This window comes from Apteryx mantelli, chromosome Z, assembly GCF_036417845.1.
Source record: "Apteryx mantelli isolate bAptMan1 chromosome Z, bAptMan1.hap1, whole genome shotgun sequence".
Lineage (NCBI taxonomy): Eukaryota > Metazoa > Chordata > Aves > Apterygiformes > Apterygidae > Apteryx > Apteryx mantelli.
In genome coordinates this window covers 84,800,686-84,815,295 of record NC_090020.1, presented here as the reverse complement: position 1 = coordinate 84,815,295, position 14,610 = coordinate 84,800,686, and the positions used below count along the sequence as shown (strand labels likewise).

General features: G+C 50.7%; 1 protein-coding gene across 1 annotated transcript in view; it reads left to right on the top strand.

Annotated features, from left to right (window-relative positions):
* MYO5B (myosin VB) overlaps window positions 1–14,610 on the top strand; it is a 118,415-nt gene that overhangs the window by 12,891 nt on the left and 90,914 nt on the right. Inside the window, exons 2-4 of the mRNA XM_067316697.1 lie at window positions 8,824–8,934; window positions 10,148–10,319; window positions 12,564–12,708. Coding sequence (XP_067172798.1) covers window positions 8,824–8,934; window positions 10,148–10,319; window positions 12,564–12,708 — 428 coding nt within the window. The remainder of the gene's footprint in view (window positions 1–8,823; window positions 8,935–10,147; window positions 10,320–12,563; window positions 12,709–14,610) is intronic.

Below are 14,610 nucleotides of genomic sequence, written 5' to 3'. Positions count from 1 at the left end.
GACATGCTGAAGATAAATGCAAATCTGAGCTGCACCTTGTAATTTTAGGAAGGCTGAATAGGTGTGTAAACACCCCAAGGGGTGGAAAAGCCCCAAACTGAGCTGTTAAAGCAAATGGCGTTTGCAGAAGCTCTTGAGCGCTTGTGGTGAGCCCTCTGAGACAGCGCTGCTTCTCCCGACTTCTGGAAAGCTTTCGGGGGGGCATTTAGGATCTGGTTTTGCTCAACCTAGAGGTTCATCCTGCCGAGCCTTTGCCCTTCGAGGAAGCGTGGCAGGATGGGATGTCCCGGTGCGGACCGAAGAGCTGTGAGGTTGGCCCTGTCCCTTCCTGTCCACCGATGACTTTTTTTTTAAGCTGTGTCCCACCAGACCCGTTTCATCTGATAAACGTTTTCTTGCTTGCATTAAGTGTAGGCAGCCAAGGCAGGTGTCAAAACGTGGGGCGGAAAGGCGTTTCCATGCGGTCGGTGGTGAACGTATAGCCGTCGCCAGCCGGAACGATTCCCTCTCCGTTCCCGCAGCCCCGTGCAGGAGACGGCAGGGTGGGAATGCCGGTGCTGGCGAGGAGCGGTGGGTGCCCGTGCTGGGCACTAAACGCTGACGTAAGCAAAACAGTCATCTCGTCGTCTCCATGGCACAAAGCATCTTGAGGGAGTGGTCTTCGTTTTACGTCCTACGGCTCGCAGAGATTTGCAGCCCGTTTTCCCCGGCGCTGGTGGGAGCGAGGTGCGGAGGAGCGGGCGGCCTTTTCTTCCTGCGCGTGCAAACGCCGAAGCGTCCAAGGAGCAGGGAAAACCCGTCTCGGGGAGGTTTCCCAGCCTCTCTTTCCTGGCTGGAAACGTGCAGTGGGAATCCTGGGGTTTGGTTATTTTATTTTGTTTTTCAGACAAAGCCCGGCCTTTTGCTAGTGCCCTGTTGGCCATTAACAAAGCGCAAAGCTCCTCCGAGAAGAGGCTCGGATACTCTCTAAATGGGTTAAGCTGCTTTCCTATGAAAAGAGCCTTTGTGAAAACCAGTTCCTCGGGGTTTCTCGCTGGAAAATCAGCAATCACAGACCGAATGTGCTGGGTAGCCTGTTTAACTGTGGACGACCGACTGTCAGCCGGCTGGCTCATCTCACCTGGGTTTCCCGTGTGGGTGGGAGACATGGGTACCACGCCAGCACAGTTTAAATAACAGCAACGTAGTGATCCTAAATAATGCCAGAATGATGCAACGTGAACTTCTCTGCCCAAAACTTGGCCTGATAAACTCTTGCTTGTGTATTGAAGCATCATGTGCTCTGAAATGAGTTCAGCATAAGCAGCCTTCAGCAGCTCCGGAAAATAGCGTCTGGACGGGGTGGGTGGCTACGGCCGGGGCTCAGCACCACGTCTGTGTGCTTTTAGCATTGCATGGTTGTGTTGTGGAGTGTGAATAAATCCCAGGAAGTCAAGGGAGGTTTAATGGGAGGAAATGCAGCAGGTTACCCAGCTCGGGCCATCGCGGTGCCGGTGACCGGCCAGGGGGTACGAAGCTGCACAGTCATTCGGAGCTGGGCACTCGTGCTTGCACCCGGAAAGACAAATTTCTGTAGTTCTGGCATCCCCTTGAAATAATGCCCGTTTCCTTTGCTTGTGGGTACCTGCTTCGCTTGCAAGGAGGACGGGCCTTTGACATCAAGTGGGTTTTCAGAAGTGCAAGGAAAACCTGAGTTTCATGGCAAACTTGAAACATGGACTTAAAATCAAGCGGCGTGGTCGCTAGCCACGGCAGCCCGGGGCTGCCTGGGGCTGCGGGTGGGCTTCCGCTTCGGTTTGGGAGCACCCCGCTTTTCCTCTCTGCAGCGCAAATACGACAGGGAGAAGGAGGCGAGAGCAAATATTTGCGTTTCCGCCGTTGAATCCATCCTGCCGGCGCCACGATGAGAACTGCTCCTCTCTCGCTTCATTCTCTGCTCTTGCTGAAATATTTCCTGACGTGCCGTTTGTTTACCGAAAGCGGGTGCTTATCTTCCCTCTAGCTGGGAATAGCTAGCCGGAGGCTGACGCTGCGCTCGGGCAGGAGCTTTGAAACGCTTCGATAAGGGAGTTTCTGCCGCCCTTGCAGAGATCGGGCTTATCGGGGAGCGGCAGAAATGGCAGAGAGAGAAGTGCTATGAATCTCCTTTTTCCCTTGCCAGAGACAGAAAACTGAAATAGTTCCAAAGACTAGTCGGATTGCCACCACGGTCTGCACCAAAAAAGCTGTTTTCCGTTGCGTGATGGAGGAGAAAAGAGTGGGTTTGGGCTGAAGCTCCGAAAGCTCCCTGGAGCACTGATACACTAGTAAAGCTCTTATCCTGGGATAAAAAGAGGCAAGGGAATGAATTCCTTGCCAAAAATAAATCTCGGTGACTATTATATTTGTCAAGTCACTTGTTTGAGGTTATTTTATTCCTTAAGCATCCCCTACCTGTTTATCATGCCTTATTTTCATTAATTGTACTACATTAATTATGGTAGCTTGGGACTTGCATCTGCTACGCTGGAGTTTCTGGGGAAATGGCTATTAGAGCTCTCAGGGGCTTTAGGGGATTTGGGGGGATTCTGTCCGAGTGGAGAAGAGGGTTGTGATGGAAACCCCTTTCATCAGTCTAGCTGAGACTTGGGCAACTCTGCCATTATCCCACATGCTTTGGGTTCCTGGTGCTCCCGGCTGAGGCCATCTCCCCTCATGAGTGTCCCCCAGCTCTGCCTGCCCTCCTGAGCTGCTCTGAGAAGCTGAAACCTTGAGTTATGGCTCCTCCAAAGGGGTTGGGAGAATGTTAGGAGATGAGGAAAGTAGTGAGTGCCGTTTTGTCTGGAGAAAGATGAGATTTGGGGATGGATATGCTTTTAGTGCAGGTTAGTGATGCAAAGCTACGTGGCTTGTAGAGTAATATAGCTGGAAAGGGACCTCTGGGCACTGGAGGTCCAACCCTGCCCAAAGAAGGGCCACTCAGCCCAGGGCACTCAGGGCCTTGTCCTGCCAAGTTCAGGATATCTCCAGGGACAGAGACTGCTTTGATAAGTTATGGAAGAAGGAAAAGTCACAGAAGAAGGAAATCTTCCATGTCCCACTTCTGACCTGGTAAGCTGATCAAATATTTGCTCCAAACTCTGCTCCCTGCTCTTGCAGCTTCACCTACTGAAAAAATATTATATAAATCTTGTATAATTGCTACTTAAGGGATGCTCGGCGTTTGCTCATCTGAAATTCCACGTAAAATTCCTGCTGCCTGAGTAAAGGCTTAAAATTGGAACAAATTGTTCTCAAGACACAGGAATACTTTGAGTTCTGGTGTCACCTGGCAAAACATGACTGCCACGTAATGCAAGCCATGGAAAAGGTTGATTTGTGTCTCACCGAGCACACACAAACATTGCGGGGGGGAGAGGGAACCCTCTTTGATTTTTCCGGGCAGCTTGGACATATATAGAAAATAACTGCGATGTGTGCTCTTTGCTGATCTGTGCTCTGATCCTGGGTGGGTCAAAGGACTAAAATAGCAAAAATTCCCCCCTCTGTTACCTTTTCTTTTGTCCAGCTGATGTCTGAACTGTCTAGGCTAATTTGCTGTAGGCAGTTGGCTGTAGATCTCGGACGGTTGAGACCTGAGTTATTTCCCCATATCTTTGTGACTTCAGAGCTGCCAGCCAAGTGGTAGTGGCAGCTCCGGGAGCACGGTGGCTCCGTGTGCACTGCTGGGAATTTGGGCCTTGGGGTCAGTTAAAAAAAAATACCCCTAACTGTGTAGGGTGAAGGTTAAAGTACCTTTAAGCTCTGTGGTCTCAATATGAAGCAAAGCTGAGGTTGCTCTGAGTGTTTCTACTCCGTGTTTCTCAAGCTCTGGGAATTCAGCTCCGTGGGCTGTGTTTGGTTTGGGGTAACAGCAGCATCTCTCTTTAATCTGAATTACTAATTGACTTCAATTATCTGGAAATGAAGCAGCTGTTTATGCCTGGCCTCTGTGGAAGAGCACCGTCTCCTGGTCCCTCCTCGAAGGGCCCGTACCGGTGGTTGGTTTGCGGGCATGATGGAGATGTCGCGGTTCGAGGTGGGACCTCTGCTGACCACCCTGTTGGTGCCACTGATGCCGTAGGGTTGTGCCACCTTCTTCAGGGCCATGGTCTGCCTGGACTTTGCTTTTAAATGAGGGCCCTACAGAAGGCTTGCAAGGCCGTCTCCTGCAGCAGCGTTGGCTTAATGCTCTGGCGTGGGTGGAAACATGATGGTGTGCCAGGTACGTGGGGGGATGACGCCTCAAAAGTCAAGTTTCTAGGTGGTTGAAGAAAACCCGTATTATGAATATCCTCTAGAGCTGTCATGGCCTGGGGGAAGAAACATTGCAATCTGCTATGTCATGTCACGTACCCTGAACGATGCTTCTGTTTGGTGTTTGTGCTAGCCTGGCTGCTTTTGGCTTAAATGTTGACCATCCAGCCTTCTGCTCGGGCCTCTTGTGGGCTCTAGGCTTCAAAGCAGTCATTGCCTCTTGTGGTGGGACCAGGAGTTCATCTAGCAGATGCAGCCTTTCCTTTCTCCCCAGCTTCAAGCCTTCATGGCATGCACTGGAAGGTGCTGGTCGGTCCCGTGCCAGCAATGGCTTGACAACAAATGCCTGGGAAAAACAGGTAAACGCATAATATGGAAGCGATATCTGCAATCAGCCAGGTTTGATGGACCAAATGGAGACTTTTTTTTCCTCCCCTAATAAAGCTGCTGGAAACGCCTGATCTTGCAACACTGTGCTCCTGAAACCAGCCCGGGGTCAGCCCTAAAGCCGCCAGCCCCTTGCGGGGGCCTGAGATTTAATTACAGCCGTAGGAGAGCTGCAAAGGCGAGGATCAATAACGAAGATAAATAATGTTTCGCCAACAAGGGGAAATAATTTTGTTTTTTTTTCCCCTCTCCATTCATTCATCTTCCTAATGAAGAATGAAACGTTCCCTAGAGGGGAGCAAGTGCGTGGCGGGAGGAGAAGGGGATCTGAGTTACGGCTGCGCTCGCGTGAGCGGCGTGGCGTCTCCCAGCAGCTGCCCTCGTGCAGTCTTAAACCAACGTGCCTTTATTTTCATTTCCCTCTCTGCCTTTTTTTTTTTTTTTTTTTTTAATTAGCAATGGGCTTATTGCGAGTTTGACAAGTTTTGCTTGAGATGAAATGCACGCGAAACATTCGGCCTTGAAAACGCCAGAATGTAGAAAAATCTCGTGCCAGAGCCGCTTGCTGGGGTTTTTTTGAGTTTTTTTGTTTGTTTGTTTGTTTGTTTTTTTCCTTTGTGGGATCCTTCCTTCAACGAGGAAAGGACAAACATGGATTTGCAAGTGCTTAAAATTATTTAGCCCGGCTTTGCTAGCTCTTGATCGCGGCTGCCTTTCTCCAGGCGCGCCAGGTTTCCTCGCCGGCAGACTTTCTTGCTGGAATTTTTTAATTACGACCACTAAGATGTTGCTTATTTAAATCCGTGGTGATGGATTTGCTTTCCCGCGGTTGCTTGGCAATAAAAAGATGCAAAGGCGGCCTTCGGGCCGTGCGGCTTACGCGCTGAAGAAATGCTCCGTAAATGCAACTATTGCTCAAAAATCGCCGGGTCACGTGGGGGAGATTTTCCTCCCGAACCGCTGCCAACTTTAATTTTAATAATGGGAAAAACTTTAATAATGGGAAAACTGTTAATTTTAATAATGAAACGCACACGGTAGCTGCGGGATCGTCATTTGACTGTTGCAAAGCAAGCTGTTGAGCTGCTCCCGGGGTGTTTTTTTGTGAAGGGAATTTCTTGGGGAAGCCAGAATTGAAGAAGCTTGTGTTGTTTCCTCTTTTGTGTGTGTTTTGGTCCTCCCCGAGAGCGTTTGGGAACGCCGCACTAGGGCGTCTTGTTCTAAGCTCATGCCTGTGTTTTGCTCTTCGATTTTTTTCAAGGTGCCCATCAGAACTGTCTGTTGCGTGATCTTAAGTGTTTTTTATTTATTTTTTAATTAATTTATTTATTTTATCACACTCCTGTGACCATCTGTAGCCTTGCGCGTTGGCCCCGTTGCAGCGGGAGCCTTCCTGCGCGGTGCCTGGGCGAGGATGCGCGAGTTCGGCTGCTTGCTCTGGTTTTATTGCCTGTTAATGCAAAGGGAAAATAGGAGTGGAAGAGGATGAATACAAAATGCACAAAAGGGCATTGCAGAAACTGGCCTGTTTTTGCTTGGGGGAGTTTGTGCGGGTCCATCTCCAGGTTTCTGCAAAAAATTTTCCACGAGTTTTTCTTGCCCGGCCCAGGGCAAGCTCCGCTCTCGGCACGGGGCTGCAGCCCTCTCCGGCTTGCAGACTCCTCCTCGTTGCAGGCGCTTCCCGAGGCCCTGGAGCTGCATTTCCAAAAAAAAAACCCCAAAACACAAAACTTAAAATGGGGAGGGAAAAAAAACAAAACCTTTTTAAAGCATCCTCAAGGATTAAAAAACTCCTTTGTTTCCACCCTCCTGCCTGGTGACGCTGAAGTGTCGGGAGATGAAGTGATTTGCCCAAGGTTATATTGCCCCGAGCCTGAAGTCAGGCTAACGCTCTGCTCGGTTTTGAGATAGGACCAAGTGTCCCAGTGCTTGGAGACAGGGCCGCCTGCGCCTTTCCCTTCCTAACGAGCTCTTCCGGAAGAGCAAGAGGTCGTTAAGGCTAACGAAGCCAGGACTTAGCCTGTAAAGTGGAATAATTGCAGGAGAGGTGAGATTATAGAAATGGAGGTTTACTTTATTAAGGGGGGGGGGAGCCACAGATTGATTAATTGTTAATTACGAGGTAGAGGGAGGAGGAAAAGCTGCACGGCGCATCGCCAGCCCGACCTATTGCTTGGTTCATGATAAGGCCAATGGGGTGAGGATGGAGCTCCTGGCTGTGCTGCGGGCGGATTTGATATGGCGCCGGGGTGCCCGGCCAGTGGTGCAAGGTGAGGTGGTGCTCTGGGAAGTGGCTATTTATTTTTATTATTATATATGTTTTTTTCCTTACTGACAAAACTGCTGTTCTGGCAATATGTCTGTAGAGCTCCATTAACATCTAAAGGTTCCTGCTGCTGTAGCTATTGAGCAGCTCTAAAAATAATTACACATTATACATATAAAAATCCATTGCTGTTCAGCTGCAGAGCATGCGGTTTTGAGTGCTGTTTCCTTAACTCTTGAGTCACTGTGAACATTAAAATAGTATGGTGAAGGCTTTGCTTCTAAGATGAGGACCAAAGCCATCTTTTGGTGCGATGGCACTGCCCCCATTGCACTTGCTTTGGTTTTTCCCCACCATCCCTCCCGTTTTGTGCGAGAGTGACTTTATATACGCCTTATTTCCGTTGGTGGGGTGACTTGGGGGGAAAAGTCCTCAAAAAGGCCACTGCCGAACTGATGCTTCTGAGAAGCGAGCAGAGCACAAGAATCCCTTGAGAGCAGATATCTGAGGTCACAGAATCACAGAACGGTTGGGGTTGGAAGGGACCTCTGGAGATCATCTAGTCCAACCCCCCCTGCTCAAGCAGGGTCACATATAGCAGGTTGCCCAGGATCCTGTCCAGATGCCTTTTGAGTATCTCCAAGGATGGAGACTCCACAACCTCTCTGGGCAACCTGTTCCAGTGTCCAACTACCCTCGCATTAGAGAAAGTTTTCCTTATGTTCAGACTTTCCCATGCCGTAAAGGTTACTTATCCTTACGCTATCACGAGAGCAAATTAAATCTCGTTGGAAGGAGGTGAGTGACGCTAACCTTGTTAGACATGAGCGCCACTGCTGCTATTCAGATTTGCACCCTCTGCGGGATGGGGGCCCGCAGGCTGGGTCTTCAGGGGGCCTTTGGGACCTCCCGTCAGGACGGCCGGGACTTGGGAGAGGCTTGCTAAAAAGACTGAATATTGCGTGTGAGTTTTCAAGGCGTTTTTCTGGTGTTTCGAAGCCCGTCTGCAGGTTTGCCTCCAGCAGGAGCTGGTGACTTTGGTGTCTCCTCTTGCCTCATCCCCTGTGGACACCCCTGAGGCCGGTGGGTTGGTGGGACTGAGCAGAAAGATGCTCCTTATCGTCTGTTTGCCTCTGTTTTAGTGTCGAGCCCCTTCGGAGCCCTCCTTTCCCCTGCTGCTTTGTCCCCAGGCTCTTCTGGCCTTCCTTGACCATGGGCTTCACCCCTGTGCAGAAGGTGCACGTGGCTCCAGCCTTGGAGCCCCTTGTGCAGCCCTGAAGCTGTCCCGTTGTGGGGAATGACAGCATTCGCTGCACCTGGGCTCCTTTTTGCACCCTCCTGGCTCCAGCTGTGCTCCAGGGCGTGGGAAGAGCCAGGGTTGGACCTTTCCTACCATCTCCCGCTTCCAAGCAGGTGGCGATTGCAAGGTGGGCACAGCTAGGGCCATCTCCAGCTTGAGATGCAGCCAGGTCGGCAGTCTGCCGTGCCCAAAAATGGTCCATAGCAGGTCCCGCACTGCTGTGGCACGGACACGCGTCCCTCGGTCTGCACTGGTGAATCAACCCAGGTCCTGCCTAGCGCTCTGGGGCCTCCTGGAGAAGGTGTGCAGATGTTCGAAACACCATGTGCTGTCTACTGAAACGATTGCAGGAGCGGCCCAGCAGCAGAGCAGCGTTAACATTGCAAAGCAGGCTTATAACACCCCGTTTTGGGTATATGGAGACCTCAAAGGGTGGTGGTTTTCAGCACAAAACCCTCCGTGCTTGTTTAGGTGTCCAGGTTGTCCTGGAGGCCTCTCGCCTGTGTTGTGTCCGTGGTGAATTAATTTATTTCTCATTTGATTTTTCTGTGGCTGCCATGTGTTTTAACTCATTCTTTCTTTTTCCCCTCTCCAGTACACTCGGGTTTGGATTCCCGACCCCGAAGAAGTTTGGAAATCGGCGGAAATAATCAAGGATTACAAGGAGGGAGATAAAAGCCTGCGTCTGAAGCTCGAAGATGAAACTGTAAGCTTTTGAACGTTTTGCTCTCTTCACTCAAAGCTTCAAATGAATGTGAATAAGCCTGAGCCCTCTCACGTTTTCTAGGAAACGTTTTTATTTTTAAATATGTCTTATCGCCTTACCACTTCCAGATTTCCCTCTGCCCATTCCCTCCCGAGACGCTTGTGTTAAAGTAGGCTGCAAGAAAAGCCCTCGACCTCTATCATCTGGTTTTTATCCTCTGGCAAAGTTGCAATAGGCTGTGATATCGGCTTTTTTTTGCTTTTAATAGCAGCAGTATTGCCGCTAGGGCTGGAGAGCGGCTCCGCGGAGGGTGTGCAAGGTCTGATTTAATCCGGGTCTTGCTCCCCGTGTGCAGGAGGGGTCCTTCCCCCTCCCGGTACTGGGGCTTAAGTGGCCGTTGGTGTTGTTAAACGCGCTATGTCCCAGCCGACCGCCTTGGACATCTTCCCTTCAGCTCCAGGCTTTTCGTGGAGCTGTGAGACCTGCAGTCGTGCTATGTCAGGAAGAAAAAATGTATTTTTTCATGAGGAATTTCATCCTCGTGGATGTAGCGAAGGGGAGCAACGTATGTGTGCGTCGGATGAGGGTGCTGAGCACAGGTGCCTTCAGGGGGCTTGAAAGCCATGGAAAGGCTTTTGTTCCTGACAGTTGGCTTGCATTACCCGGCTGCTTAATGCTTTGCTTTTGTCCTTGGGCTTTAAGTGAATTTTCATGGATTTTGTGGTTTCTGGCTACGCTCCTCATTTGGAGCGTTCCTCCTGAACACAGAGCTGGGTTTAAACATCGCTGGGGATCCCCGGTGTGCTGGCAATTAAGATGTGAGACGGGGTGCGAACTCTTGCAAATTAACATCGGTGATGTGGGATTACGGTAGGAAACGCGCTGGAGATCCCTAAACACGTCGTGTGAGCCGGTCACCGGGCTTGGCATGGATGGTGCTGCCACTGCGCCAGGATATCCATAGGGAATAAGCCCTGAAGTAATTCTGGTTATCCAAACTGGGTCTTGTTGGCTTCCCTTGGGACTCTGTCCATGTAGCATTTAGCATTAAGGGGCTTTTGTTCGACACGAAGCCAGAGGGGCTATTGCCGAACAGGGCAAGAGTCGTATCCGATACCGCAGAGCGAGCTGGAGTTATCCTCAGATCAGCTATCAGCCATTAAAGATGCTGGTGAGTTTTCTGTTTTCACATTCCTTGCGTGTGTCTCTTCAGATCTGCGAATATCCCGTTGACCTCCATGGAAACGAGCTGCCTTTCCTGCGCAATCCTGATATCCTGGTGGGAGAGAATGACCTGACGGCCCTGAGCTACCTGCACGAACCTGCCGTCCTGCACAACCTCAAAGTGAGGTTCCTCGAGTCCAACCACATCTACACGTACTGTGGTGAGTGTCACAGCGTGGCCTTTGGGCCCCGGGGACCCGTCTAGGTCCACATCTTGGGTAACGGCCACAAAATCAGAGGTGGCTTTTGAGGGCAAGTGTGGTGAGGCCTTCCTGAGCTTGTGGAGCATGTCCAGAGACAGGAGACCCCAAATACAACCCATGTGAGGGCTGGGCTACCACTATCTGTGCTGCCGAGAAAACCTAGGGACGTAATTGTCGGTAGAAACGCCTTGTCAGATGAGTTTGAGGCCGGCTGTGAATGTGCTGGACCATCTGTGGGGAAACACGAGGACCTGGGAAACCACTGGAGAAGAGCAGCGCCCAAAAAAATGTGATCCAACTGAGAGATGCCCACGGTGCGTTTCCCCCTCTAAAGAGAGTTTCCTGCTCTGAGTTTGTAGTGGTGACCAGATCTATGGGATCTGATGACCCAGAAAATTGCACAATTTAGCCAGTCTTGAGAGACGAAAACTATAATTATGCTGCAGAAGAGCGGACAATAAAGATGTGCTGTTAATGTCGTTGCCAAGCATTTCTTTCTCTGCAAGAGGGAAAACTCCTTTCTGGAGCAGTTTCCATCCAGAATTATAGCGGTATCCAGAGAAAATTGATGGCCAGTGATGGAGGTCAGCCTGTGCGGGAAAGAGTGCAAACGAAAACGGTGCACTGCCGTTTTCTGCCTGTTCTTGATGACTTTGGGGTCACTAATGCTGAAATTCAAAGCAAAGGAAGGGCAGGTGCGAACTCACTTTGTCCCTCCTGGGGAGCCTGGCCAAACCCATCCAAGACAGCAGTTACCCCTTGTCACTGTGAGCGGATGGCAGCAAAAGGCAACCTCGAAAAAAGGTGGTTCAGCTTGGTTTCTCCAGCTGTGCTGGAGGAAAAAATACTGCGGCCGTTGAATGTTGAGCCCTCTTGCTGGCCCTCAAGATGATCTTGCTGACAGTGATGAGTTGTGAGACCTCAGCAAAACGCAAGGGGCTACTTGCGTGGCAGGGGTAGGGCTTGTATGGACAACTGTGATCAAGTCCTGCAGTTTAAGGTTGTTGAGGAGGTGCTTGGCACGAGGAGATCGTTCTTCAGAGTAGTGCCTGTGAAGGGGGTGGCTTCAGTGGCTGGTAGCAGTGGAGGTTTTCTCCTTTAAATTTTTAACGATTTGTAATGTTAGGCTATTAGTGCAAATCACAACCTTGGCTGGTAGCAAATGTTAAGGCAACTACTGCAGTCCCACTTGGTGTACATCATGTCTACGGTCTACTCTTTGGAGACGAAGGGAAAGAACTTCATGGTTGTGATGGAACCGCTAAGCTTGTAGACCGGAGGAGGTGATCCAGGATCCTGCAGAGAAAGGGAACGTGGCTTCAGCTGATCTTAGCCTTCTGCTGTGTGTAAAGTCATGCAGCCCTGTGTTTGCTGCAGGCTGCGAGTTTGTGTGATTTGCTGTAATTTGGGCACGTGTCTGAACCCTGAATCAGCCAGGCTGGGGATAGAGCACCCCGTTCCTGACTCTTCTCTCACTGCAAGCCACGAACTCTCTGTAGCTCCTCAAAATAACAAAAGCGTTTGGGTTTTTTTTTTTTTTTTTTTTTTTTTTTAAACCCACAAAACCTGAAAATACTTCAGAGCTGGAACTTGGGAATGTTCCAGTGTTGCCAGGTGCATGAATTGCTCTCGAGAGCAGGCAGTCGCCCCAGCTCTCACTGCAGATGGATGTGCCTCTAATTCACGGCTCTCCTCCTCCAGGCATGGGTTTCCGACAGCGAAGAGAGACTTTAAAGCTCAGTCTCTGGTGTTCCCTTAGTGTGATTTATCCATTTCATTTTGATTCGAGTGTGCTCTTTGTTAGGAGCTTTTGCTCGGAATTTAAGCCGTGGGAAAATTCGTGACATTTGTTTGCTTCGGCTGCGTAGGAATTACTTTTCTGAAGTTATGGCTCTGGCATTACTTAGCCCTTCTTCTCAGACCTTCTAAAAAGCCAAGCTTTGCACAATGGAGACTTAAATATTCACTTTCCTTACCCATTTCATATTCCTCCTCCATAGCTGTACTGGAGCTTATTGCCTTGCTCTCCAAGCACCGCACTTTCAAGGAGATGTGGAGATAAGAATTTCCCGTTCCCTCCCCATCACCTTTTTTCTAAATATCATATTAAAAAAAATCAATCAAAACAAAGCCCTCCAAAGCACGGACTAGTGTAACTTTGCATTCGGTCTTTAATGTATCTGTGCATTTCTCTATTCTAAGGTATTGTGCTTGTTGCCATCAATCCCTACGAGCAGCTGCCAATCTACGAGCAAGATGTCATCTACGCCTACAGTGGCCAAAACATGGGGGACATGGATCCTCATATCTTCGCTGTGGCCGAAGAAGCCTATAAGCAGATGGCCAGGTGAGTGGACGCTCGGTGAGCGCCGTCTGCCTTGAGCTGTCGGCCCACGCGCCGAAGGTGGGCAAACATGTGATGAAGGGCAAGTCATGGACAACAGGGTGGAATATCTAGATTTTCATCTCTGAGAATACGGTGTCTTCTGTCATGTAGCCTTATGTGTTAGGAAAAAAGCAAAAGCAAAAGGGGGGAAAAAAAAAGCGCAGGTATGTACTGTATATAGACCTGGAGGTATTTATGGGTGTCTTGCCTGGTCCTTCATGCCTGTTCCTTCTGCTGGTTGCAATGATCTCTTTTATAACGTATCTTTGCTGTTGCTGCTGCAGAGCAGTGAGTGCTCGGAGCCACACAAGCATCTTTTCAAGTGATTTTTTCACTCATTTTCTGGGGAATCTGGCTGCGTTTCCCCCCAGATCCGAATTCGACTTGTTATAGACACTAGGCAGGAGCTTTGAGAATGGCATTATCATTGAAGGCGATGGTTCATGCAACGTTTTATTTCAAGGTGTAGAAAGAATGCGTCTGGGCTGGCTTGGATTCTCCTTTTGGTCCCTCGTGGTGCATTAAGGCAATGTATGCTGCTAGCTTAAAGCCTGCCTTAAATCCACAAAACCAGGGGAAGCTGCGGGTTTGGACGCCGTTGGGAGAGGCGCTGCGCCTCCTCGGGTACTCGCAAGCTTCCCTGCTGCCTGCAGCCCTCCAGCAGCATCTTTGCCAGGTGCATGGAGTAGGAGGGGTGGGTTTTTTTACTTATTTTTACTTATTTCTGCATTTATTGAGCTGCTGGTGTAGCACTTTGTCGTTGCCACGTTAGCAAGGTCTGTGACCTAGAAGAGACTAGGAGGGAAAGCTGAAGGCTGTTGCGCTGGGGCTCGTTGGACGGTAGTTGCCTGGGCTCGCGCTGGGTGCTTTATTTTGACTGAGCAGCGATTTGCACTAACGCGTTGCGCTCGCGTTCCTGTGACTCCTTTCCACGAGAAGTTCCCTGGCCCAGGTGGGGAAATTGGGCGATAAAGCGCTCTTGCCGCGTGGCGGCTTGCTCGGGAGCAGGGGACGTCGTCTGCGGCACTGAACCAAAAGGCGCCAAGTAAATAGCGCGCTGGGAAATCGCGGCCGCGCCAGCTCGCGCGTGGCGTGGTGTTGCATGAGCTTCGAGGCTGAGAATGAGCGGCTGTGTGGTCATGCCTTGACGTGCGCGCGCGTGCATAATATTTATGCAGTTCGGGTGGCAGAGCAGGACTTCAGTTGGGGAGTGCACACGTGAACGGCACCGACCTTGCAGACTTCCGCGCAGCAAAAGGCAGGGTCTGCTCAATTTATTTGTTTTCTTTGGGTTTTGTTAGTGTATATATACGTGCTGTCAGTGGGCTGGGCTGCACAGCATAGAGCAACACCGGATCCCTCCTGGGGCAAAGCCGAGGGTGAAGCTTCTGAGCACTTACTATGGGCCACAGCCTAATCCGCTGGGACGTTGCTTGCATTATGCTGAATAAAATGCAAAATCGAGCGGCGCTGAGCGATAGCAGCGTCTCCGCACTGTGTGATGCAGCGGGTCAAGCCCCGGGGACGGAGCTGCTGTGCCGGTGGCCGCTGGTCGGAGCGGGGAGAAGGACCTCCCGTGGGCGCACCGGAAAAAAAAACAAAACAGGAAAACCATAAATGCTCACGCAGACCAGCCCCACTGCGGGCAGCGTCACGAGAGCGCTAGTGCCGTGACCGGCCGTGTAGCCGGATGGAGGTGAAACACCGCGAGGAGCAAAGGGTGGCTGGTTTGCGTTGGGTTTAGGTGCTTGTTGCAGAGCTGGAGGGAGGTTGCTTCACCGAGTGGCGCCGTCACTCCGCTCAGGAGTGAACGCTCCAGTGGGGGACGGAGAGGCACCGCTTCTCCGGCAGCCCAGTGGAAGC